The 26012-nt window shown below is 52.8% G+C and overlaps 2 protein-coding genes across 14 annotated transcripts in view; one reads left to right on the top strand and one right to left on the bottom strand.

Annotated features, from left to right (window-relative positions):
• The first annotated feature begins 1531 nt into the window (after nucleotides 1–1531).
• On the top strand, nucleotides 1532–21651 carry MAP1A (microtubule associated protein 1A). Of its 2 annotated transcripts, XM_072962578.1 has the most exons (7): nucleotides 1532–1769; nucleotides 2710–2811; nucleotides 10619–10701; nucleotides 10983–11123; nucleotides 11301–19542; nucleotides 19697–19917; nucleotides 20103–21651. In XM_072962578.1, the coding sequence occupies exons 1-7, from the start codon at nucleotides 1532–1534 to the stop codon at nucleotides 20256–20258; spliced, it is 9183 nt and encodes a 3060-aa protein (XP_072818679.1). In that variant the 3' UTR covers nucleotides 20259–21651. The 2 variants fall into 2 exon arrangements, with proteins under 2 accessions (XP_072818679.1, XP_072818680.1); XM_072962579.1 differs by lacking the exons at nucleotides 1532–1769; nucleotides 2710–2811 and adding an exon at nucleotides 7562–7643.
• A 905-nt stretch (nucleotides 21652–22556) lies between these two features.
• PPIP5K1 (diphosphoinositol pentakisphosphate kinase 1) overlaps nucleotides 22557–26012 on the bottom strand; it is a 35841-nt gene continuing 32385 nt past the window's right edge. For 11 of the 12 annotated variants that reach the window (XM_072962577.1, XM_015237203.3, XM_006201782.4 and 8 more), the window contains one exon: nucleotides 22557–24527. In XM_072962577.1, the coding sequence (XP_072818678.1) occupies nucleotides 23632–24527 (896 nt within the window). In that variant the 3' untranslated portion in view covers nucleotides 22557–23631. The remainder of the gene's footprint in view (nucleotides 24528–26012) is intronic. The other variant, XM_031672860.2, reaches the window with a different exon arrangement.

The following is a 26012-nucleotide window of genomic DNA, read 5'->3' as shown; positions in this document are numbered from 1 at the left end:
TGCCAGATTCGGATCTGCAAACGGTGACGCGGAGGTGTAGCAGAGCATTTTCCCGTGTGTCATATAGGGTGATGCACCCCCACCATCTTATGTTCTGCCAGCACTCTTATTTCTCCCTCTCTGCTACAGAAAGGATTTTCAGGGCCATGTTCAATTTTTTAAAAATTGAGATATAATTGACAGAGAACATTTTGTTAGTTGCAGGTAGGGCCATACCCAAATTGCAGAATGGATTGGATGTTTTGCTAAATACATGCTCCGTGATAGGAACCAGGACTGTCGTAAGGTACTTAAAATGCAGACACTGTCCAATCTTCCTCAGGGCCTCCAGAGAGGAGGTGGAGCAGAATGTGGCTTAGAGGCAGCTTTGCTGAATCAGGTACTGTGCTCCTTTCTTCCCTGTACCATCCAGAAAGTGTAAGGCAAAGGGGACCCGAAAAAGTGCTGCAGGAGCCCTAGGGTGAAAGACAGGCTTTCCATCTGATACATAATATATAGAATGATTCAGTATCCTGGGTAAAGGAAGCTGGAGTGGGGATTAGGTGGTGGGGACACACTGAGGAATGGGGGAGGGGAAACTTACAGCAGGTACCATTTTTACAAGGATGTTCCAGACAGTCATAAGACAGTGCCAGCCTCCTCAGTCCTCTTTCACATTCTCTTTTTTTTTTCTTTTGTAAGGGCCAAGCCCTTCGTTCATTCAAATATTGCCCCTTCTGTTTTGAGAATTCCCTGGAGGAAGTAATACCATTGCCTCCCAAGGTTATCCAACTCACTGTGTCACATTACTTGTAGTTGAGAAGGTCTTTCCTGGGTTTTACTCAAACCCCCCTTGCTGCAGTCTGAGCTCATTGCACGCAGCAGAGATGGAGACTAGCCAACCACTCACTATCTTCGGAATAACAACTCCCCAGGGACTCAGGGCCGGAAGGTCAATCCGTCCCTCCGATACTGCACAGTGTTTCAGAGCACACCCCACACCCAGGGCCTGAGGCAATGAGGATAGGAAAACCGAGGATGGATGGAATCTAGGACCCTAGCAGGCGATGACCAAAAAAAAAAAAAAAAAAAAGCTCCAGACAATGATAACACAGACACACCAACACAGAAGGATACAGCCCTACAAACTCGGAGCCAGAGAGGGACAAGATGGCTCCCCTCAGTTTGGGCGAGACTGCGGAATTGTCAGAAAGTACTTTTCCGGGAAACACCTTAACTAGAAGCTTCTTCTGGCGCTGAGGCAATAGGCTCACTCCTCCAACCGGTCCCTCAGATCCCCCACCCCTACTCAAGTCGGAGTGGGAGCTCCCTCTGGAAAAGGATGGGGGGGTGCTGGGAATCAGCCACCAACCCGGGGCCCTGGAAGCCGCAGACCCGGAGCGTCGCCACCCCAGCCCCGCCCCTGCGGCGCCAGTGCTCCGCCCCCCTGACAGGCAGCAGCCAATGAGCGGCTCCTGCTACCGGCCTTTAAGAACCGCGCGCACTCTCCCCGCAGCGGACGCTGCCGGCCTAGCACTCCAACGGAGTTTCCATGGAGACCGAGGCTGGGCCGGGGCGGCCTCGCGGCGTTGCCATGGAGACAAGTCCCCGGCAAGGGCTCCCAAGCCCCGGCTCTCAGCTAGATCAGAACCCCGTGGAGTCGCTGTGCAAGGCCGGAGCCGCGGTGGCGGCGGCAAGCTGGGACCCGAGGAAACACTCTTTGCTCATCGTGATCGGCGATATCGGTACAGAAAGTCAACTGAGGGCCGTGCGGGCCCACCTTGAACAAGGTGAGCTGCTGTCCTGGCTGCGCTCGGGACATCCTCCATCCCGTGCTTCTCTGCCATCTGCATCCTCCATCCCCAGTGTGCATTTCCTGAGATCTGAGCGCCCTGTTAATCTGAATCATCAGCCCCTGTCACCTGCATCTTCTATGTCACGCATCCCTATCCTTCCGAACTGCCAACATCTCGCTTCCGCAACCTTCCTGCACACCCCATGGCGTTCCGCAGTCTCCCTGAGGCGGTGGGAGCTCTGTGCAGTGCTTTGGGGCCCCCTCTGGTTACACGCCTTTCTCCGTAATATCTTGGGCCAGACATCCTGAAAGTCCTCACCATCCCCTGGAGAGTCCAGGTCCCTACCTTAGTTTCTTCTTGAGAGTTCCTGAAGAGACACAGGGTGCTTTCTGAACGCCTCAGACAAATCTCAAATATCCCAGTGCCAGTGGCCAACCTGAGAGAATGACCTTAGTGGCCGCAAGCTCCTCAGTTCTCCACTGTCTGTGGCGCAGTGCTGCGGAGCCACCTGCGGGTGGAAGCAAGCTGCGGAGGAGCAGAGGCAAGGAGGGGGCCACAGAAGAGGAGTCTAGACTCCTACTTAGCAGTAAGGACCAAGAAGGCAGCCCCTAGTATCTGCGAATGGGCCCTCGGATGTCACTTCTATAATAATTGGGCAACTCTGCAAGAAAATTCCAATATACAAACTCATTAATGACCAAATTTAGCCTAAACTGCCCTTCTCCCTCTTACTCAGGCAAAGCCCAAGAAAGGCACAGGATGGGAGACAGACATAGGCACTAGCCACCTTTCTTAAAGACATCAGTGAGGTTGATCATGGCAGCTGTCCATATCCCCTCCCTCTCTTTAACTCTTCTGTGAGCTTGGAAGTGCTCCCAGAAGTCCAGTCCTTCTGACCTTATCTAGAGCCCTTTGTTTTTGTTTTCTCTCACAGGGATTCTCTCCTGGAACATTGACTTGTCATCCATTGACTTGAACCAACAATTGAGACTCTTCATTACCCGGCACCTAGCTCACTTCTCCTCAGAGGTCAAAGGTTAGGACTAGTGTCATTTATCTCAGTCCTTTGGGTGAGGGCTCATCACAGAAGAGCGGAGGTCCAGTCTCCTGGCAGAACGGGCTTTGTGGGAGGTTTGGGTTGGGGAGCAGGGAGGGATTCCTAAGGGAAAGGTTGTAAAGCTTCATAGCTTTCCCCGCATACCGAGTACACTTGGCAGACAAACAGTATGATGGTGGAGGCAGCCTAGAGAATGTAATTTATGCCTGCGAAGAGTGTGGTTTGTGGATAGTTGTTGACGGGCGCACTAAGGGATTGAGGTACTTCTCCTAAGTGATTAATCATCTCCCATGTAAAAATTCACTCTTTTTTGTGATCCCCTTTTTGTATCCCCTGGCCTCCTTGCTTCCCTTTAGCGACCCTTGAACCCTCCACTCACCTTCCAAGATCCTTGCTTAGCTTTTTCCCTCAGGCTACCCTCCAGCTTTCAGGGTTTCTGGTTCTTCATTTGACTCAGTCAACAGATGTCCAGAGCAAAGCAGAATACTTGTACCAAAGGCTGATAAGCACCATCAAATCCAGAGGGGCAGCAAGGTTTCCTGGATTTACTGCTGCAAGAGCTAATCATACTTTGAGGTTTGGCTCTGATATCAAAGTTTACAGGATGCAGTTGCCCATTCTGCTAAGTGGGAGAAATGGTTAGGAATTAGAAAATATTTTAGGAGCTATTATTCTATGACAGTATCTGTGGGGAGAGACTGCAGAAAACCCTACATCCCATTAGAAAAGTGCTGGGCATCTGGTCATGTTATTGGTAAATGTTGACAAACCAACTTATACACCAGTGTCTTTGTGGAATATAACATCCACCCAACTCAACAGTCACTGCCACCAAATGGCTGAATTCATATCTTATACAGATAACTCTCAATTATCCAGTATAATAGATAGTCACCCCCCTGCCTTTTCTTTCTGCTCCTTCTGCTAACTGCCACATCTTTGATCATTTCGCTGATCACTGACTCCTCTAGAGATGCTCCTGGAGAGAAAAGACAAGGTTAATATGACTAATGCTCCGTTATCCTAGGAATATGTGCAGCATTTAAAAAATGTGAGGTTGGCCTCTGCTTGATGTGACTGGCTTCCTGTGAAGCCAACCAGTCACTGTTTTGAGACTGCCTTCTGTTTAGAATTACTCATGTCATGGCTTCCTCCCTTAGTGCTAATGATCAACAATTGACAGTTTAACCACTTTATTGACCCTAGGAGCTTTGGTGCTAGCCTGGATAAGGGGATGACAGCAGATGAAATTGATGACTGAATTGAATTTGGGGAGTATCTGCTGATGTTATTAATTCACACTGAATTCTCCAACCTTATCCTTTTGGCCAAAGAGACTTAAGAGTAAGCCACTTTTTGGAATGATAGAAGAGTGAACAGAACTTAAACCAAAATACTTAACCATTCTTCAGATCAAGATGTGGAGATGCTTGGGAAAACACTTACAGAGAGATGCATAGTTAGTCTCAGAGACCTCTCAGAAATAAGCACTGATATACAAACCACTACTAGAGCTTTTCAATCCAAGTGTTTTACCATGGTATCCTCAAGGGGCTTAGGAACATTATACCCAAGATCAGGGCTTACTTTTGAATACTGAATTTTTTTAGGTTTGGACAATTTCATGGTGGCCTATCTATGTCCCTGGGGAATAGTGGAGAATTTCCTGGAGAAACCCACATGGCTCAAGACAGCCACAGCCCCACCCCTGCTGGCTCCTCTTTCAGCTGTCCCCACAAACAACAGTCAGTCCAGAGCAGCTGCAGACACTGCCCCTCCCTTCAGCCTCCATTAGAGGAGAGGCAAAGGGAACCAGGCTGCTGGGATGGGCTCAAGAGGATATGCTAGGACCTTATGATTTAATCCTTTCTGTCTACCCCACAGGCTGGGCCACCATCCCTGTCACCTTTCCTCAAGCCATGGGCCAAAATGCTGAAAAGGGGCACAAAAATGTATCCTATAATGACAGGGAGAGTGCAATCATTCCTAGCCACTACCCCCTACACACACACAGAAAAGAAGGGGACCTTTTGATGGACAGTCAGTGGCCCAGCTCCTTCTAGTGGTCAAAGGCAGTAAAGGCTTTCCAAGGTAAATCTTGCACCAGGTAGTCTCCAATGGTGACTAGGAGCCTTCCTTTCTAACCCTTTGCAAAAAAAAAAAAAAAAAAAAAAAAAAATTCTGGAGCTTCCAAGCATTTTAAAACAAACCCAGAAACAACCAGAACAGTGGGAAACTGAGCTTAAATAACACTCTAATACTACTTCTATTCGAGGGCACATATAGCAAGGGAGAGGGCTTCATAATTTATAATTCATGACTGGTATTCTAGGACTCTAAAAAATCACAGGCTGAAGGACCAGTTTGGAAGCCTTCCATCTGACTCTGCATTACCACTGATGCACTCAGGAAGGACTAGTTCCATTACTTCTGCAAACGTGAAAGCTATTCTGAATGAATACAGCAGCTCGTTGGCCCCTACAACTGGGGTTTGCATTGCTTTCGGAAATAGGAAAGGAGGGACATGAAGAGTATTTTCAGTCTCTTCCCGTAGCACCTCCAGGATTGGGTTTACCTGGGAGCTAAGTTACTCTAGAGTTGGTCTGGTCTGACATTCTGATTTAGAATTTCCCTGATCACCTAGATGACCTCTCACAAGTCTTCCACAAAAGGGGGACAGACTTCCAGTGGCATTTGTGCATTGGAGGTTTAGGATTCTAGAAATGAAGCACTTTTAACATCTTTTATGATATTCACTCCTCATGGCATTATTGGAGGATGGTACTAACACTATACTCATTTGATAGTTTAGGAATTGAGCTTTCAGCAAGCTTAAGTGGCATGTTTAAAAGCATGATTGGTAAAATGGTAGTCAGGTCTCAGATCTAGAATTTCTGATCTCACTTTGTGTCTGAACTCAGGCCTCTCTCTCTTCTTTGGCATCTCACCATTTCATTGCAGCAGAGCCAGGGAACACAGTGGGTGAGGTTTGGTTGTGGTGGGTGGCTGTTTCAGAGGGTGAGGACTGAAGGAAAACTCCACTGTGAGTTGGAACCTTGCCCAGGGTGTGGTCCTTGGGGGTAATAGCTGAGAATAGGGGTGGGCTCTGCACTGGGCTGGGAAATGTTATTTCATTCTCAAGCCACATGACTACTCAAGTTTCCCTCTTAGCATACTCCAGAGAGCCTTAGAAAGCAGAGAGGAGATAGAAGGCTTGAGGCTGGAGGAAATAAGAACTATGAAGTTGCAGAATGGAGGTGTTTCCCTTTTGTGATGCTCGGAACTTAGCCTGGTTTGTGTTGTGTATCTCTGCAGATGGCCTCCTCTGTCCAAATGGGGCTGTTGCCATGTTGCCGCTGCTTTGCATCCCCGGATCTGAGCAAGGATTCCTCCCCCTCTGTAGTCCTCCCTCTCCCCCTCTCCTCACTGGTGACTCAGCTCCTCCTCTCCTCTGGCAGCAGTTTAGGGGGGATGGAGATGCTGAGAGCAGAGACTATTTTGGCTTCTCTGACCTTCAAAAGCAGCTCTTGGCAGCCTGGGGCAAGGGTGGGGCTGGTACTGGGGTAAGAGTGGGTGGATGTCAATGTGAGGAAGGCTTTAGGAGTTGGCCAGGATTGGGGAGGGTTGACAGAAGGGACAAGGGCAGGGAGGGACTATGTGGGAACATGAGCATTGCCGGGTTGAAACTGAGTGCTAGAGCTCTCCAGGTCCTCTCTTGAGTCCTAGAGCGTGTGTCACCAAATCTGAGACAGTGGTAAAGACTAAGGGAAAAAGGGCCAACATTAGAAGGATTAAGATCGTATAAAACAGAGACATCAAAGAGACAGGGCAAAGTTCCAGAGATAGGAAAAGGGATGTCAACACCCTGCAAAGTCTTTATAAGATTTCTTTAATCCAAAGAGTACTTTATGTGACATTTAATAATTGACTTATAGTAAGAAAATCTTGTAGGCCTGCAGCCCTGGTGATCTTCCTTCATCCTTTTAACTATTTCACTGAAAGGCAGAAAGTACCCTGAATCTTCATAGACTGCCTCTTCATACCCAATGACCCAAGAATTCCAGGTGTCAGCGTCTGTGTGGTTGCTGCACTGTGCTGCATTGGCACAGAATTGTATGCAGTCCCAGGGTCCCTGTGCCCCACCCTAGATGGGCTAGACACCATGTGCCTACTTCAAACTACTCTCCAACCTAAAATGAGACTTATTTCTGTGCCTTCTGGTTTCCAAAGCTGTGGCTCAGAAGCCGGCAGAGGTCAGCACAACTCCCTCCTATCCCCAGCCTTGTCCCAAGTAGTCCTCTAACTCCTACCCCATGCTTTCAGGCCCCCAGCCTCTTTGTCTCCTGCTCCTCCGAGGATTGAAAGTCATTCCCTGGGTCTGAGGGGAGAGGCAGCAGATGGTTTCTGAGAGAAGGGGGAGGGCCCAGGAAGCCCATACCTCATGTATCCCCCAGTGTGGAGCACAGGGCTTTGGTCTTTTGACTGATGCTAAAAGAGTATTTCTTAACTAAGCAGGGTTGGGGGAGAAGGGTTCTATGGGCCATTGGAGACCACCCTGGCTCTTGGAGCTGCTAGACAACTCCTTGGCCAGGCAGAAGTACCAGAGCACTGACATTGCAAAGGCAAAGAAACGGTTAAGTCTCCAGTGCCTCGTCATGGACCAGCCCCTCTTCCCCGCCCTGGCGCCGCCCTCACCATCAAGCGCCCCCCCCACCCCTACTCCCACCCCTAGTGCGGCAGACTCTTTCCCTGAAGCTGCCGGCTGAGGCCGGAGCCGCAGCCTCCATGAGGGCTCCCTCCCACACCCCAGGGTAAGAACCGAACCGAACCCAAGGGCTTAGCATGGGGGGTGGGGGATGCTGTGACAGGGAGACGGGATGGGGGTAACGGGAAGGGAGGTGATACCAGATTTGAGGTATCTGGAACTAGCCCTGCGGGGGTGGGAAGGGTTGGGAAACAGAGAGCGAAGATGACCATTTCTGGCTGTGGGGCCAGCCTGGACCCAGACCCAGGCCGAGGCCAATGGGGCTGGGACGGTGAGAGTCCACCTCTCAGGCTGGGCTGAACTGGGAGACAGCAGCCTAGAGGCAGCAGCAGAGGGTGGTGTCACTGGCTATGTCTAGAAGCCTTGGGGCTCTGGTGGAGTTTGGGGGCTGTCTTTGGCAAGGGCAGAAGAATCCGAGGGAAAGGCGGATGTTATGGGAATGTACCTAATGGGAGGGTCTCTGGGTGTCAGCTGCTAGATTGCTCAGCTGCTCCTATGCTGGGGACGAACGGGACTGCGAGTTTTCGCCAAGTAAGGGAAGGTGGGGGACACTATGGAAAAGAAGGGAGGAAAGGGTCGTTAAGACGTGGCACGCGCCTCTTCATGGGCCAACCTATTCGCTGTGGGCTCCCCACACCCCATTCCATGCGATTAGCTTGAACTTGGACTCTAAGCGCCCCCCTTTCTGGCTCCCTCCAGAGATTGAGATTACTCCCTCCCTAGCAGCTGCCCGAATTTCCAGTCCTGCCCACCCCACAGGACCCCATCGTGACCCACCCCCATCTCATCTCTTCTTCTCTTCCCAAGATGGGGGCTCCGAACAGAGGGGCCAGTTTCTTCTCCCTCTGCGTCCCCCCACTCTTCCCCACCCCCCTGCAGAGGCAGCCAAGAAAATGACTTGTCATGCTGGGGTGGGGGGTGGGGGCGGAGCCGGGGCTGGAGCCGAGCACAGTGCGCACACGCACACGCGCACACACACACACTGCGGCAGACTGCAGCTGCCCGGCGGCCCCCCTCCCCTCCGCCTCACTGCGGAGGCACCTGCCTTCCCTACCGCTCAGCCTCAGCACTCGCCGTCCACCCCCAAACCCATCCCTGGACAAGGGACGTGCCCCTGCCTCCCAAGAAGTCTTCTCTGAAGAAAAAGGAAAAATAAGTCAATTGCTTTCAGTGAAATTGCTGGGGGAGCAGAAGAGAGAAACAGGGCTTTCTCCCAGGCCTGAAAAGGAGGGGCACACGACATAAATCGCTAAACCGCGTAGTTGCCGGCCACAACTGGGGAGCCCATGAGTGAGGGATGGGATCTTGCACCAAGACCAGAACTGAGATCAGAGCAGTCTGAATAGGGGACTGGGAGGAATGGCATACTGGGGGAGGGGGAGTAGAAGATAGAAAGCCATCAGTCTGTACCACAGAGCTTTCTCTTTCTGAAACTCCTAGCTCCACGGGTGACCTTGTGAGTATGTGGTGGGGCGGGAGGTGGGGTGGGGGGAGAGGAATTGCCCTTCTAAGTCTAAATTCCATAGAGGTAGCCTGGGGCTGGAAATCCTTTATCCCTCACCTGCCCAAGCCCTGCCCCAGGGGGTTCTCATCCTCTGAACCCACCTTGAAACATCCCTCAATTCCCATGTTAAGAGACGAGAAGTCGGGAACCCCTCCTGGGCCCCACCTGCCCTGTGTGGGGTTTGGTCTTCTGACACCATCCATAGTTCATTCCCCTGCAGCTGCAACTGCAGCCCAGTGCTGCCATATCTGCCTGATCCTGGCACCATGGCTCTTCTGCTTAACAAAGGCCCTGGCCCCAGGGTCCTCTTGTCTGAGCCCCAGAAAGAGGAGAGAGCGCTGGGTCACAGAAGAGGGTCTGGGGGACAGGTTATGAGTCCTCCCACCAATATCCTCCAGACAGCCCACTCCCCAGACCGTCCGTTCAACTGTGTGTTTGTAAGGTAACTCCACTATGGGCTGCAGCTGGTAAGGGCAGGAGCGGGGGATGGCAGCCTCCTTTAGGGTCTTCCGTCTAACCTGCCACTTTCTTTCTTTGCTGCACTGCTTGGTGTTTCATGTGAGTCTGGATAATGGAAGTAGAAAGGGGATTTGAGGGTGTATTATGTTTCTCTATAGACTGGGGAACACTCAGAACCTCTCCTTCCTTCCTTGTTTCTTGTTTGTGTACCCCTAACCTCTCCGTGACAGAAGGCCCCTAGGAGAGGTACAAGGATGAGAGGAGAAACTGTTCCCAAGGGATGGGTTGTGGGGTAGTGAACCAGGCCTCCCTGGAGCCTAAGGATGTGAAGGTGAGGTGGGAGAGGGAGCTGTGAAACTTCCGTGGTGGTGGGAACAGGATGATTGTGTGCATGTTTGTGAGTGCAGCCCCGGCCTCCGAGGAACTGGAGAACAGAACAAGAGGTCCTATCTCTCCTCTTGGCATTGTAGCTCCCAAGTGTTTAGACAGCACAGACTTCTCTATTCCAGAAGTCCTATTCCAAAAGACTCCTGATGGGGGTTTGGAAGGAAGACGAGGAGTCTGTCGACACTGCACAGAAGCATCCATCTCCTTATTTCCAGGCACTCTGACTAGAAAGCCCAAGGCAGAGGCAAGCTAGTGAGGAGAGAGCTGAGTGAGGATTGTCATTCCAGGAGCCCTCCCTCGAGCTGAGGCCCCCATCCCCAGGCAGCACCAGGAGCTCAGTGCTCGAGAGGGACAAAAGGTTCTTGTCAACAGGGCGGTCTGAGGCGGGAGTTCCAGGCAGCGGGGTGAAGGGAGCAGATGAAGGGAGGGAGAAGACAGCCAGTGTAGGAGAGGGGAGGAGGAAACCCTGGAAGGGAAGGAGTGCAGGAGCCAGCCTCTAGACCTTACTCAGTGGTAACCAAAGTGACAGGACCTAAGCCTAGCCAGGCTTCTCTTTCCCCTAAGCCCCATGTTCTGATAGTGAATTCTTTCCTTTCCTGCCCTACACAATGCCTCTCCATTTTGGTCTCTGCCTACTTTCTTCAATACAAATTCCTGCATCTCTCCCTCAGGCCAGAGGACCCTCTGCCACCAGAGTGAAATCCTAGAGACCATCATCCTGGTAAACCCCAGTGCCGACAGCATCAGCTCTGAGGTAAGGCCAGGGCCTGAGCCTTGCCACAAGGGCCTGCGGAAAGTGCCATAACCCACCCTTGCCAGTGTGACTGCTGTAAGGCCAAGAATTCCTGGACTTGGCTTTCAACCATCCTCTCTCTGCCATCTAAGCTGCCTCACAGTCCCAGCCGCACTCCGGAGGTGGCATGGGGCTCCCAGTGGGGAGCGTGTCCTGGCAATACCAAGGGGGACCAGGAACATTCAGTGCCCTTCCCTGCAGGGGCTTCCTCCATCTGTGACACTCCTCTCCTTCCACTCTAGGTTCACCACCTCCTTAGCAGCCCATCAGTTCACAAACTCCTGATCTTGAGTGGGCAAAGTTTAGAGCCTGGGGGCGACCTCATCCTCCAGAGTGGCACCTACTCCTATCAAAACTTTGCCCAGGTCCTTCACAACCCAGAGGTAAGGACTAGAGCTCTGGGGAGGGATCCAAGGAAGAGAAAATCTCCTGTTGCATGACCACTGGGGGGACTGGCAGAGTGGTAGGAGATCACCTCGGAGAGAGATGGAGATTAGCTGGTTGAATCTGAGTCAGGTGGAGACAACCCCAATGACCTGGTCTATCTCCCATTCCTTTAGATTGCCCAGTTACTCAGCAATAGAGACCCTGGGACCAAGGCCTTCCTCACCGTGTCCTGCTTAGGGGAAGGTGATTGGAGCCACCTGGGACTAACCAGTTCCCAAGAGACCCTGCACCTCCGGCTAAACCCCGAGCCCACGCTGCCCACCATGGATGGCGTGGCTGAGTTCTCCGAGTACGTCTCTGAGACCGTAGATGTGCCATCCCCCTTTGACCTGCTGGAGCCCCCCACCTCGGGAGGCTTCCTCAAGCTCTCCAAGCCTTGCTGCTACATCTTCCCTGGTGGCCGCGGGGATTCTGCCCTCTTCGCCGTTAACGGTTTCAACATCTTGGTGGATGGTGGCTCTGATCGCAAATCCTGCTTCTGGAAGCTGGTGCGGCACCTGGACCGCATCGACTCAGTGCTGCTCACACACATCGGGGCAGACAACCTGCCAGGCATCAACGGACTCCTGCAGCGCAAAGTGGCAGAGCTGGAGGAGGAGCAGTCCCAGGGCTCTAGCAGCTACAGCGACTGGGTGAAGAACCTCATCTCCCCCGAGCTGGGAGTCGTCTTCTTCAACGTGCCTGATAAGCTGCGGCTGCCTGATGCCTCGCGGAAGGCCAAGCGCAGCATTGAGGAGGCCTGCCTCACTCTGCAGCACCTAAACCGCCTGGGCATCCAGGCCGAGCCTCTGTACCGTGTGGTCAGCAACACCATCGAGCCACTGACTCTCTTCCACAAGATGGGTGTGGGCCGGCTGGACATGTATGTCCTCAACCCTGTCAAGGACAGCAAGGAGATGCAGTTCCTCATGCAGAAGTGGGCAGGCAACAGCAAAGCTAAGACAGGCATCGTGCTGGCTAACGGGAAGGAGGCTGAGATCTCGGTGCCCTACCTGACCTCTATCACTGCTCTGGTGGTCTGGCTACCAGCCAACCCCACCGAGAAGATCGTGCGTGTGCTTTTTCCAGGGAACGCTCCCCAGAACAAGATCTTGGAGGGCCTGGAAAAGCTCCGACACCTGGACTTCCTGCGCTACCCTGTGGCCACGCAGAAGGACCTGGCCACTGGGGCTGTGCCTGCCAACCTCAAACCCAGCAAAATCAAACAGCGGGCGGATAGCAAGGAGAGCCTCAAGGCCACAGCCAAGACAGCCGTGAGCAAGCTGGCCAAACGGGAGGAGGTGGCCGAGGAGGGAGCCAAAGAGGCCCGCTCAGAATTGGCCAAGGAGTTAGCCAAGACAGAGAAAAAGGTGAAAGAGTCATCTGAGAAGCCCCCGGAGAAGCCTGCCAAGCCTGAGAGGGTGAGGACAGAGTCGAGTGAGGCACTGAAGGCAGAGAAACGAAAGCTGATCAAAGACAAGGTGGGGAAGAAGCACCTGAAAGAGAAGGTATCAAAGCTGGAAGAGAAGAAAGACAAAGAGAAAAAAGAGATCAAAAAGGAGAGGAAGGAGATCAAGAAGGATGAAGGAAGGAAGGAGGAGAAGAAGGATGCCAAGAAGGAGGAGAAGAGGAAAGATACCAAACCTGAGATCAAAAAGATTTCCAAGCCAGACCTGAAGCCCTTTACCCCTGAGGTGCGGAAGACCCTCTACAAAGCCAAGGCCCCCGGCAGAGTCAAGGTGGACAAGAGCCGGGCTGCCCGTGGGGAGAAGGAGCCATCCTCTGAGCCCCGGACCCCCCCAGCCCAGAAGGGGGCTGCACCACTCCCGACAGTCAGTGGACACAGGGAGCTGGCCCTGTCGTCACCAGAGGACCTCACACAGGACTTTGAGGAGTTGAAGCGTGAGGAGAAGGGGCTGCTGGCTGAACAAAGGGACGTGGGACTCGGCGAGAAACCACTCCCCCCAGACACTGCAGAGGAGGGACTCCCAAGCACAGCTGCCCAAGGGATACCATCCTCCATCCCAGCGCTGGAACCAGAAGAGCCTGTGATGAAGGAGAAAGAGGTTGTCCCAGACATCCCTGAGGAACAAGGCAGCAAGGACAGAGGTCCAGACTCGGGGGCTGAAACAGAGGAAGAGAAAGATACCTGGGAGGAAAAGAAGCCAAAGGAAGCAGAGGGGCTCCCTGAGAGAACAGAAGCCAGAGAGGAAAGTGAACCTGAGGTAAAGGAGGATGTGATAGAGAAGGCTGAGTTAGAAGAAATGGAGGAGGTGCACCCTTCAGATGAGGAGGAAGAGGAAGAGACAAAGGCTGAGGGTTTTTACGAAAAACATATGCAAGAAGCCTTGAAGGTAACTCCAAGGGGCAGGGAGGCTCTCGGGGGCCGGGAACTGGGACCCCAAGGCAAAGCCCCTGAGAAGGAGACCTCATCATTTCTAAGCAGCCTGGCCACCCCTGCAGGAGCCGCTGAGCACGTCTCTTACATCCAGGACGAGACAATCCCTGGCTACTCAGAGACTGAGCAGACCATCTCAGATGAGGAAATCCATGATGAGCCGGAGGAGCGCCCAGCTCCGCCTAGATTCCCTACAGGTACATATGACCTCCCTGGGCCTGAAGGTCCTGGCCCCTTTGAGGCTAGCCAGCCTGCAGACAGTGCTGTTCCTGTCACCTCCAGCAAAGGCTATGGAGCGCCAGAGACTGAACTCACCTACCCCCCTAACATGGTGGCCGCCCCTTTGGCTGAAGAGGAGCACGTGTCCTCAGCCACCTCAATCACCGAGTGTGACAAGCTTTCTTCCTTTGCCACATCCGTGGCTGAGGACCAGTCCGTGGCTTCACTCACAGCTCCCCAGACAGAGGAGACAGGCAAGAGCTCCCTACTGCTTGACACGGTCACGAGCATCCCCTCATCCCGCACTGAAGCCACTCAGGGCTTGGACTACGTGCCATCAGCTGGTACCATCTCACCCACTTCCTCACTGGAAGAAGACAAGGGTTTCAAATCACCACCCTATGAGGATTTCTCTGTGACTGGAGAGACAGAGAAGAGAGGAGAGCTTGTAGGAAGAGGCTTGCCTGGAGAGAGAGCCGTGGAAGCGGAAGAGGAGATCACAAAGGTACAGACGTCTGAGAAACTTCACAGTCAATATGGAGCCCCGATGTTCGCTGCCCCTGGGCACACCCTACATCCAGGGGAAGCAGCCCTTGGAGAAGCGGAGGAGCGCTGCCTCAGCCCAGACGACAGCACAGTGAAGATGGCCTCTCCTCCACCATCTGGCCCACCCAGTGCCACCCACACACCTTTTCATCAGTCCCCAGTGGAAGAAAAATCTGAGCCCCAGGACTTTCAGGAAGCAGACTCCTGGGGAGATACTAAGCGTACACCAGGAGTGGGTAAGGAAGATACTGCAGAGGAGACAGTCAAGCCAGGACCTGAAGAGGGCAGACTAGAGGAGGAAGGAAAGATGCCTCCTCCCAGGAGCCCCCAGGCCCAGGAATCACCCATCGGCATTGCTGGGGGACCTGCAGGCTACACCATCCAACTGCTGCCAGAACAGGACAAAGCAATAGTCTTTGAGACTGTGGAGGCAGGAGGGCCCATAGGCCCAGTTCTGGAAACAGAAGCCCTTCCTGGAGACTTAAGAACACCACTCAAAGAACCTGGTGAGCCTCAGAAAGATGAGGTGCTCCAGTTTCCTGACCAAGGCCTCTCCCCTGAAGAGGCAGAGTCCTTCTCTGTCCTCAGCGTGGTCTCCACAGACACTGCCAACCAAGAAGCCACCCCCAGGTCTCCCCATGGCCTGACGGAGCAGCACCTACACAAAGACATTTGGCCGCAGTTATCTCCAGAAGACACCCGGTCACTTTCTCTCTCAGAAGAGAGTCCCAGCAAGGAGACCTCTCTGGATATCTCTTCTAAGCAGCTGTCTCCAGAAAGCCTTGGCACCCTCCAGTTCGGGGAACCATGCCTTGGAAGGGAAGAAAAAGGGCCTCTGATGCAGGCTGAGGACGCCTCTCACCACCTAGCCCCTGTGTCTATTCCAGAACCCTGTGCAGCCACAGTATTGCCTCCCACAGATGGGACCACTGGGTACTCTGCACAGGCAGACATCACAGATGAGAGCCCTGATAGAAAATTACCTGCCAGGTCCTTCTCTCCCTCTCCCCTGTTAGGAGATGGGGAGCACTCACCCGGAGCGAGCACAAGCCCTGCAGAACACATTCTGACACCCGAGAGCTCCCTAACCAAGAGTCCTGAGTCTTTGCCAAGCCCTGCCATGGAGGATATCGCCATGGAGTGTGAAGGTAAAGTTCCAGAATTGAAAGACAGAACCCCAGAGCAGAAGGAGAAGGGACCTGAGCTAATGGATAAAGTCCTAGAGCAGAAGGACAAAACTCTGGAGCAGAAAGATACTGTCATAGAGCAAAAGGATACAGCCATTGATCGGAAAGATGAGGCTCTGGAAGAAAAAAACAAGGCTGTGGAACAGCAGGACAAGGCTTTAGAACAAAAAGGCAGAGACTTAGAACAAAGGGACACAGCCCTAGAACAGAAGGACAAAGCCCTGGAACCAAAAGATAGAGACTTAGAACCAAAAGACAGAGACTTAGAACCAAAAGATAAGGCTCTGGAACAGGAGAACAAGGTCCCAGAAGAGAAAGATGAAACTTTAGAACAAAAAGTCAGAGGCTTTGAACATAAAGACAAGGCTCCAGAGGACAAAGTCCATGAACTGAAGGGCAAGGCCTTAGAACAGACAGATGAAGCCCCTGAGCAGCACAAGGCCCCAGAACAGAAGGATGAGGCCTTGGAAAAGAAGGATGAGGTCTTGGAAAAGAAGGGTGAGGCCTTGGAAAAGAAGGGTGAGGCCTTGGAAGAGAAGGGTGAGGCCTTGGAAGAGAAGGGTGAGGCCTTGGAAGAGAAGGATCAGGCCTTAGAACAAAAATACTGGGCCCTAGGACAGAAGGATGAAGCCCCGGAGCAAAACATTAAGGCTGCTGAACAGAAAGATAAGGCTCTGGAAGAGAAGGACAAAACTCAGGAGCAGGAGAGTCCCGTGCAGGAGGATAAGCCTGTGACACTGAAAGAGAAGATTCTAGAGGAAAAATCTCCAGAAAAAGTCAGGGCTGTCGAACAGAAGGAAGAAGCTCTGCTGGAGAAGACCAAAGCTCTGGGGCTGGAAGAGAGCCCAGTGCGGCAGGACGAGGCCAGCGAGCAAGAAGAGAAGTACTGGAAGGAGCAGAGTGTGGTCCAGGAGTGGCGAGAAACATCTCCATCCAGAGGGGAGCCCACTGGAGAACAGAAAGAGCCTGCCCGGACATGGGAGGACACATCTCCCGAGCAGGAGGACAGGTACTGGAGGGGCAGAGAGGATGCGGTCCTAGAGCAGGACACATACTGGAGGGAGCTGAGCTGTGAGCGGAAGGTCTGGTTCCCCCATGAGCTGGGTGGCCAGGGAGCCCGGTCACGGTACACAGAAGAGCGGGAGAGCACTTTCCTCGATGAGGGGCCAGATGATGAGCAAGAAGTGCCCCCCTTGGAGCATACGCCCCAGAGCCCCTGGGCCTCAGACTTCAAGGGCTTCCAGGAGACTTCACCACAGAAGGGGCTGGAGGTGGAGCGCTGGCTTGCTGAGTCACCAGTTGGGCTGCCCCCAGAGGAAGAGGACAAGCTGACTCGCTCCCCTTTTGAGATCATCTCTCCTCCAGCCTCCCCACCTGAGATGGTTGGACAGAGGGTCCCACCAGCCCCAGGACAAGAGAGCCCTATCCCAGAGCCTAAGCCCATGCCACCCATGAGGAATGAGCCCACCACCCCCTCATGGCTGGCTGACATCCCACCCTGGGTGCCCAAGGACAGACCCCTGCCCCCTGCACCCACCTCCCCAGCCCCAGCTCCTCCAACGCCTGCCCCAGAGCCTCACACTCCTGCGCCCTTCTCTTGGGGCACAGCTGAGTATGACAGTGTGGTGGCTGCAGTGCAGGAGGGGGCAGCTGAGTTGGAAGGCGGGCCATACTCCCCGCTAGGGAAAGACTACCGCAAGGCTGAAGGGGAAAGGGAAGAAGAAGGTGGGGTTGGGGCTCCCGACAGCAGCCCCCGCGACACCAGCCCCCGCAGCTCAAAGGTTCCAGAGGCCAGCGAAAGTCATGCCACCAAGCAGCCAGAACAGACTGAGCCAGAGCAGAGAGAGCCCACGCCCTATCCTGACGAGAGAAGCTTTCAATACGCAGACATCTATGAGCAGATGATGCTCACTGGGCTGGGCCCTGCGTGCCCCACTAGGGAGCCTCCGCTTGGAGCAGCTGGGGATTGGCCCCCACGCGTCTCAGCCAAGGAGGAGGCTGCCGGCCGAAACACATCTGCAGAGAAGGAGCTTTCATCTCCTGTCTCACCCCATCGCCTCCAGTTTGACACTCCAACCTTCAGCTATGCAGCTCTGGCGGGACCCGCCATACCCCCAAGGCAAGAACCTGAACCAGGTCCAAGTGTGGAGCCCAGCCTCACCCCACCTGCAGTGCCCCCTCGTGCTCCTATCTCCTGGACCAAAGGCCCAAGCCCCCCTCCTAATGGTAACAACCTGAGCTGTAGCCCGGATAGGAGAACCCCATCCCCCAAGGAATCAGGCCGGGGTCACTGGGATGACAGCACTAGTGACTCGGAGCTGGAGAAGGGGGCTCGGGAGCAGCCAGAGAAAGAGGCCCAGTCCCCAAGCCCCCCTCACCCTACCCCTGCAGGGCCCTCCACATTGTGGCCTGAAAGTGAGGGACATACTAGCCCTTCCTCAGATGCACACCTGGGCCCTGCCCGACCCAGCCTGGACTTCCCTGCTTCAGCCTTTGGCTTCTCCTCATTGCAGCCCGCCCCTCCACAGCTGCCCTCTCCAGCTGAACCCCGCTCGGCACCTTGTGGGTCCCTTGCCTTCTCTGGGGACCGAGCTTTGGCTCTGGCCCCAGGGCCCCCCACCAGAGCCCGGCACGATGAGTACCTAGAAGTAACCAAGGCCCCCAGCCTGGACTCCTCGCTGCCTCAGCTGCCATCGCCCAGCTCTCCTGGGGCCCCTCTCCTCTCCAGTCTGCCACGACCTGCCTCGCCAGCCCTGTCTGAAGGCTCCTCCTCTGAGGCCACTACACCTGTGATTTCCAGTGTGGCTGAGCGCTTCCCTCCCGGCCTGGAGGCTGCAGAACAAGGGTCTGCAGCACTGGTCCCAGGAATGGAGCCAGCTGCCCACAGCCTCTGGGACCTCACTCCTCTGAGCCCAGCACCTCCAGCTTCACTGGACTTGGCCCCAGCTCCGGCTCCCAGCCTGCCTGGAGACATGGATGATGGCACTCTGCCCTGCCGCCTAGAGTGCTCAGGGGCTGCCACCAAGAAGCCAAGCCCCTTGCAGGGTCCCTCCGGGGACTGTGCCACCAATGGCCCAACTGAAACCAGCTCCAGGCCCCCAGGCCCTGCCCCAACCAAGGCTGAGAAAGAAGAGGCTGAGGCCTGCCCCACCTGGGAACGGGGGGCCTGGCCTGAGGGAGCTGAGAGGAGCTCCAGGCCTGATACCCTGCTGTCCCCTGAGCAGCCACTGTGCCCTGGAGGGGCCGCTGGAGGCCAACCTAGAAGTGTCTCCCCTGAGATTGAGGCTGGGCCCCAGGGATGTGCTACCGAGCCCCGGCCGCATCATGGGGAGCTTTCCCCTTCCTTCCTGAACCCACCTCTGCCTCAAGCCACAGATGACAGTGACCTCTCAACCGAGGGAGCTCGGCTGGTAGGGAGAGGGGGGCGGCGCCGGGCTGGGCCCCCAGGGGCCACAGGGGGCCCATGCCCCGTGGCAGATGAGACACCGCCAACGTCAGCCAGCGACTCCGGCTCCTCACAGTCAGATTCTGACGTTCCACCAGAGACTGAGGAGTGTCCATCCATCACAGCTGAGGCAGCCCTAGACTCAGATGAAGACGGAGACTTCCTCCCCGTGGACAAAGCTGGTGGGGTCAGTGGAACTCACCATCCTAGGCCTGGCCATGACCCACCCCCTATCCCCCAGCCAGATCCCCGCCCATCCCCTCCCCGCCCTGATGTGTGCATGGTTGACCCCGAGGTGCTCAGCTCAGAGTCTGGAAGGGTAGAGAGGCTACGGGAGAAAGAGAAGGCACAGGGGAGACTAGGCCGCAGGGCCCCCGGCAGGGCCAAGCCAGCATCTCCTGCCCGGCGTCTGGATCTTCGGGGAAAACGCTCACCCACCCCTGGTAAAGGGCCTGCAGATCGAGCATCCCGGGTGCCACCCCGACCACGCAGCACTCCAAGCCAGGTCACCCCAGCAGAGGAAAAGGATGGACACAGCCCCATGTCCAAAGGCCTAGTCAACGGACTCAAGGCAGGACCGAGTAAGTATAACATGGAAAGCGGGAGAGACTGTGGTTTGGGGTTAGTGTGGCAGGTCAAGGACTCCAGGAGTGGGAGTGAGGAAGGGAGGGAAGAAGAAGTTTGTCCAAAGAGTTCTACTTTCCCTCTACAATGAGTCCTGTCTTGTCTATACAGCGGCCTTGGGTTCCAAGGGTGGCTCTGGCCTCCCTATATACGTGGATCTCGCCTACATCCCAAATCACTGCAGTGGCAAGACTGCTGATCTTGACTTCTTCCGAAGAGTGCGTGCCTCCTACTATGTGGTCAGTGGGAATGACCCTACCAACGGCGAGCCAAGCCGGGCTGTGCTGGATGCCCTGCTGGAGGGCAAGGCCCAGTGGGGGGAGAATCTTCAGGTGAGCGGCGAGGAACACCAAGGAGGTAGTCTGGTCAAAGTTTACTCAGAGGCACTAGTGGAATGCAGTCTCTGTTCATAAGAGGACCGAGTCCTTTCTGTGGGCAGCGGGGCTACTCCCTGGACCATCCCACGACTTACCTTCCCTTCAGTTCTCACATCAGGCATGTCTTGTCTCCCTCATAGGTGACCCTGATCCCTACTCATGACACGGAGGTGACTCGTGAGTGGTACCAGCAAACACATGAGCAGCAGCAACAATTGAACGTTCTGGTCCTGGCTAGCAGCAGCACCGTGGTCATGCAGGATGAATCCTTCCCAGCCTGCAAGATTGAGTTCTGAAAGAATCACTCTTCCCCAAGGATCTGCTCCCCCAGCTCCCTTAGAGAATGGCTACTGCTGAGTCCTTTGGGGTTGAGGGACATGGGAGCTGGGGTAGGGGTGCTGGGGACAGGATGTCTAGTGGAAACTTAGGCTAAATGGGAGGGGTTGTCCCTCCCCCCCTCACCCATGCCTGAAAGGAGGCTCAAAACCAAAGGTAACAGGGATAGGATAGGGGGAGGGTGCAAAATTAGGATACGAGGTTATCCGATGCCTGAGAACCCTGGAGTGACTTTAGCACTGTCTAATGCTGATATAGGGCGGGGAGTGAGGCTGGGTCTAAGAGAGCAACCTCCTCCCTCATGGAGGGAGAGCATATCCCAACCCCAGGGGCCTCTTAATCTTAATCTATTTATTTAGCATCCCAAGGAAGGATTTACAATAGTAATTTATGTGACCTGGGGGCAGGATGCTGTCAGTGAGGTGCCCAGAGCTGCATCCTTTCCTCCATCTCCCCTCCCCTTACCCACCAGAGTCTGGGTTCCAGCAGGATGCATCGCTGCTACACTGTCCCACTGCTTCCCTCTGTATCTGAATGTCTCAATCCAAAACTTGAAGCTCTTTTGACCAACAGATTGGTGAGAGAAGAAAGGAGCTTATCCTCCCAGCCCCTGCTTCATACCATTCACCTCCCAGAGCTGTGCCCAAACCAGGCCTACTGGGCAGCGCAAAGGGGCAAGGAGAGCCCAGCCTCAACCCCAGAATTTTTCCAAGCTCTCTAACCTTAGGAAGTTTTCACCCACCCATTCCAACTACCCTGATCCCTTCTCATACTTGCTTGGCTTACCTGCATGTGGTCATCTGCTCTGGCCTGGTGTGTTATGGGTTACAAAGCCACTGCCTGACATCCCAACATTTGACACCCCAGCAATGTGTGACTCCCCCAACATTCCACTATGCCACCCTGCAGCTGAGATGGGAACGCTGGCTGCCTTTCCAGCCCCAAACTCTTGGACAGAGGATCTGGGAGGTGGAGGCCATGCCAGAGGACTTGGGGAAAATGAGAGGGAGGAAGGAGAGAAGGAAACAAAACTGAGCCTAAGGCCTAACTCCTACCGAGTGATAAGAAAACAGGCGGAAACCACCACCCCAGAAGAGGACCTCACCCCAAGCACGCCAATCAGCAGCCCTGCCAGACTACTGCCGGACTGAGAGACCCAGACGCTCAGCAGGGCTCGGCTTCTCTGCCAAACAACTGTGTGGAAACCAGAACGAGCCCACCCGTGTTCTCCCGAGCTCCCGCCCTCCCTCCCTCCCGTGCTGCTGTGCTCTGCTCCTCCCACTTCCCTGCTCTAGTTCCCAGCTGCTGTTACGGAGCCGCCTCCAACTCTAACAATAAATCGAGTTCATTACAGAGGCTGTTGTGCTGCTTGGGCTTTTTCTGACCCCACACATTGCTTGGTTGCTGGGCCCTGGCTTCTACCTCTCTGCTTCTACCAGCATTGTCATTTATCTCAATGCCTTTCTTTGATGACCGGAAGCAGTTCCAGGACCCTGGGATGCTAGAGGATATAGGGTGGGTGAAGGGAGAAAAAGTTATGGGGAGCCAGCACAATTTCTGAAACTAGGTGAGAATGCCCAAGCATAGGGAATAGGAACTGAGAGTGGGGACACACATTGGTTTGGGAGAGGGAAGAGAGGCAAGGGGTCTCCTGGGAAGGAGATGCCTACCATGGGGTCAGGAGCTGAGGACTCAACCAGCACCAGATACCTTGCACAGGAGAACACCAAAGAGGTGAGGGGTTGGGGGCCCTCAGAGACCCAGAGCCTGTTGAGGATGTAAACGCCTTTCACCTGTGCAGTCAGGCTTTCCATGAAGTAAAATGTTGGCTTTTCCCCCTGTCGTGAAAGCCTTTATAGTCCTGGGTATGTCTGGAGAGGCGAAGGGGTGAATGTAAATATATGGGGATACGGGGTGGGGGGAATATTCCAGCCCTCTTAGTGTTCTAGGCACCCCCAATGTAAAGATAAGGGGGTAAAGAGAGCATAAGCCTTTTATACTAACAGTGAAAAATTAAGAGGGTGATTCCAACCATCTGGTGAGAAGGCATTGTACCCTAATTCAGTGCTTCACAGGGACAGAGCCTCTCTTCTTGGTAACACCACTCATTTAAGACAGTTTGGGATGCAGGGCTGATCTCCATATTTTTATAGCCCACTCCTGTTCAATTATAATGGCTTTAGGCTGTCACGAACAGACATGATTGACCTACACTTGTATTCACTCTTGAATTCATAGGGACACCATCACCACTATGATTCTCATTATTTCATATTTATTGAGCACTCATAATGTTCCGGCCCCCGACTCCAAGACCACATTACCCATCACATCCACCCCAATTCCCGCCCCAGATCTTTGGGAAAAGCTTCATAATCACACCTAGCCTAAAGACACTATGATATAAGGACAAACCTCTTGGGGATGCTGGAATATTTGGTCTTTGGCCAGTCTGTCCCTGGCACTACTACAGAAATATATATATATATACACACACACATATATATATATATATATTTTTTTGCTCATGTCTGTACAATATTGATCTCTGCTGATTGCTTAAAATAGAACATGATTTTCTCTACTACAACATCTTCTGAGCCATATAACCCACAACAAAAGGAGGCCCAGCTTCACAGACTGGCCAAGAACCCCCAGAACATTTTAAGTAGTCACTCTGAAATTGTCAGCACTCTAATACCTATTTTTCCCTAGAGCTATTGCCCAAAGGAGCAGGACTAGGGCAGAGGGGGGCACTTGGGGATGACATGGAAATACCCACAAGCCCAATATAAAGATTAGTGACCATGATGGATGTTTGTTTGGGAAAAGAACTTTCTTTTTTTCTCAGACAGCCATCCTGGGCCCACCTGAGGATACTAGCAAAGACAAGAGTCCCTCTGAATGTACATATGGTCTAAGGGCATCTTAAAAAATTGTGACTATTACCCCAGAAGAGTGGAGACCTTGGAGTCCCCTTTCGTACTTACTACCCTCGGATGGTGTCTTCAGCAATTAAGTGGCATTTCCTTTATCAACCTGGGTTTTCCTGGGATGGTCAAAGGAGGTTAGGTAATGATAGACCCATCTACTCCTTGAAGGAAACCATATTCAAGTCTAGTGGCTGGGTGAGGAGTCAATGGCTGCTTTAAACATTAAACTGGCTCCTCCCCAAGCCCAGTTCTGGCACAGGTATGCTTCGTGCCAAGAGGACTGCTTCCTCAGACACCTCTGGTGAGATCCAAGGCTTTAATGCTGGCAGGTGAGTTAGCCAACAGAAAAAGCTGCTAGCTCAAATGGCTGGTATAGTGTGATACCACTAATGAAAAATGATTAATCACATGTTGCTGGTGGAAGGGATGAGTTCTGGTCATGGGCTAAAGACTGGCTCTGAGGATTCGAACTGCCGGATGGATAACAGACTTGGGAAACATCCTCTCCAGGCAGCTGGTCAGTCAACTCAGGGACCACACAGAACTGCTGATTCACCTCCTCTGGGACCTCTGGAACCTGTAGATCACCCTCCCCAGGGAACTCTTGAGATAGTTTATCATCCTCAGAGATGTCCTGAGACAACAGATTGATTGCAGAAGCCTCTTGGGCCAGCCTGCCAACCTCCACAGAAAATTCCTGGCACGGATGGCTGAGCTCCTCAGGGATATCTTGAGCTGGCTTTCCAACTTCCACAAGGATTTCCTGGGCCAGGCCACCAACCCCTACAGGGAATTCATGGACCAGCCTGCCAACCTCTACAGGGATCCCCTGGCTAGGCTGGTTGACCTTCTCAGGGCTCTCCTGGCAAAGCTCAAAAGCTTCCTCAGAAACTTTCTGGCACAGCTGGCTGGCTTTCTGGCATAGTTGACTGATGTCAGGGACCTCCTGGCATGGTCGGATGACCTCTTCAGGGATGTCCTGGCATAGTTGACTGATGTCAGGGACCTGCTGGCATGGCTGGCTGACCTCAGCAACCTCCTGGCATGGCTGGCTGGTTTCCACAGGTGGTTCCTGTGGGGACTGGTTTCGTTCAAAAAGCTCTTGCTCTCCTTCTATGGGGAGCTCTTGTGGTCCATTCCCAGGGGCCTCCTGGAGCAGCCCAAAGCCTTGATGTTCTTCAGTCACATGTGAATTTAGGGAGGGGTGATCACTGAAGCCAAAACGACAATTACCATCCACTGCAGTAGGGGAAGAAGGACCAGCACTGGACACAGTGCTGGAAGGGCCACTGCTGTCTGTAAAGCAAAGTCAGGAGACCAAGTCAGATAAGCTGGAAGAGTAGACTCTACTTTATGTATGTAGTTCAAATGCCAGAACAGATGGCTCATATTATCCATGTCTTGGGGAAAGAGGGTCTGAATTCTTTCTAAGTTATGCACAGATTCCTAAGTTAGCCTGAGCTCAGGAACTGTTGCTCTGGCCTAATGGACACTACAGGAGTAGCACTAAGGGACACCTAAGACTTCAGGAGAGAGTACTGAGGGCCACTTCATCCAGTTCTTTCATAAATATACCCCCATGCCAATTCCAAATTCCCATGGCCCCTCATTCCTACTTTAGAAGCATATGAACACTTTGTACCAGTGGTTCATAATTAGGGTTACATATCAAAATTATGGGAAATTAAAAAAAAAAAAGTATTTCCAGGTTCGCTCTCTAGAGATTCTAATTCTGTAGATTTAGGGTAAAAGTGCGGGATGTTGAAACACTCCCAGTTAAACTGATACACATCTTTTGCTAAGAATTATTTCTTTAAAGCGTATTTCTCGGACAGACGTAATCATTGTTTACTGCCCAACAGACAAGTAAGCAGGAGAATGTAGAAAAGCTTTGTGAATCAGAATGATAGTAATGAAAATTTACCCAAAGATGGAAGGCTGCCAAGGAATATCTAAATGGCAGTTCTTAATTAACCTTTCTAGAGGTCACTGACCCCTTTGCAACTCTAGTGAAAGTCATAGACTATCTTCCCAGAAAAATATACACATGGGTATTTCCACTAATCTTTATATATAATTCCTGGTGTTCATAGACTTTACCCTGAAATCCATCCACAGATCCAAAGTTAAGACACTAAGTCTTGGGACAAACAATGGCTTACGGGTATTATATACATATAAAATTTTCAAAAAAATTTCCTAGATCCTGACAGTAGTAAAATGAAAGTCTTAGAGCTTCAACTGCACTGTGGAATAATTCCTACCCCAACTTCTACTTCCTCCTTGACTTCTTATAGGAGGCTAATCTACTTTTCCCTTTGTAAATACCATATTTATTGGTGGTATTATAGCTTTATATTTAAAGCACTCTGATATCAATAATGACAGATTCTGGAACTAGGGGACACCTGAATATCTTGTCATCAATGAGAACTGGGAAAGGTGGTAAGCCTCAGTCTGCAAAGGCTCCATCAGTCACTGAGTTTAAGGAATGCCAGCTCTTTTCTGCAAAGGGTCATAAAAGGCATGCTTTAAGCAAGGAAAAAAAAAAAAAAAGAGGAACTTGGTTTTAGGCCAGCAAGGACTATTTAGGGCAGACAGACAGACCCTAAAGAAAATATTTACCTTTGAGGCTATACATCTGATACTGAGATTTTTAAAAAAGAAGAAAAAAGATTTAGGCTGAGTTCACCCAAGGATAGAAGTAGCCTTAATATTCAGACAAATCAAAGAGTTGAGACAGAAATGAAGCCAAAGAAAGATAAGATTTCCAGGGCACAG

This window comes from Vicugna pacos, chromosome 6 (genome assembly GCF_048564905.1).
Source record: "Vicugna pacos chromosome 6, VicPac4, whole genome shotgun sequence".
In the NCBI taxonomy this organism is placed as follows: domain Eukaryota; kingdom Metazoa; phylum Chordata; class Mammalia; order Artiodactyla; family Camelidae; genus Vicugna; species Vicugna pacos.
Note: the sequence above shows the minus strand (reverse complement) of the source record. Positions and strands in the feature narration are given on the sequence as shown.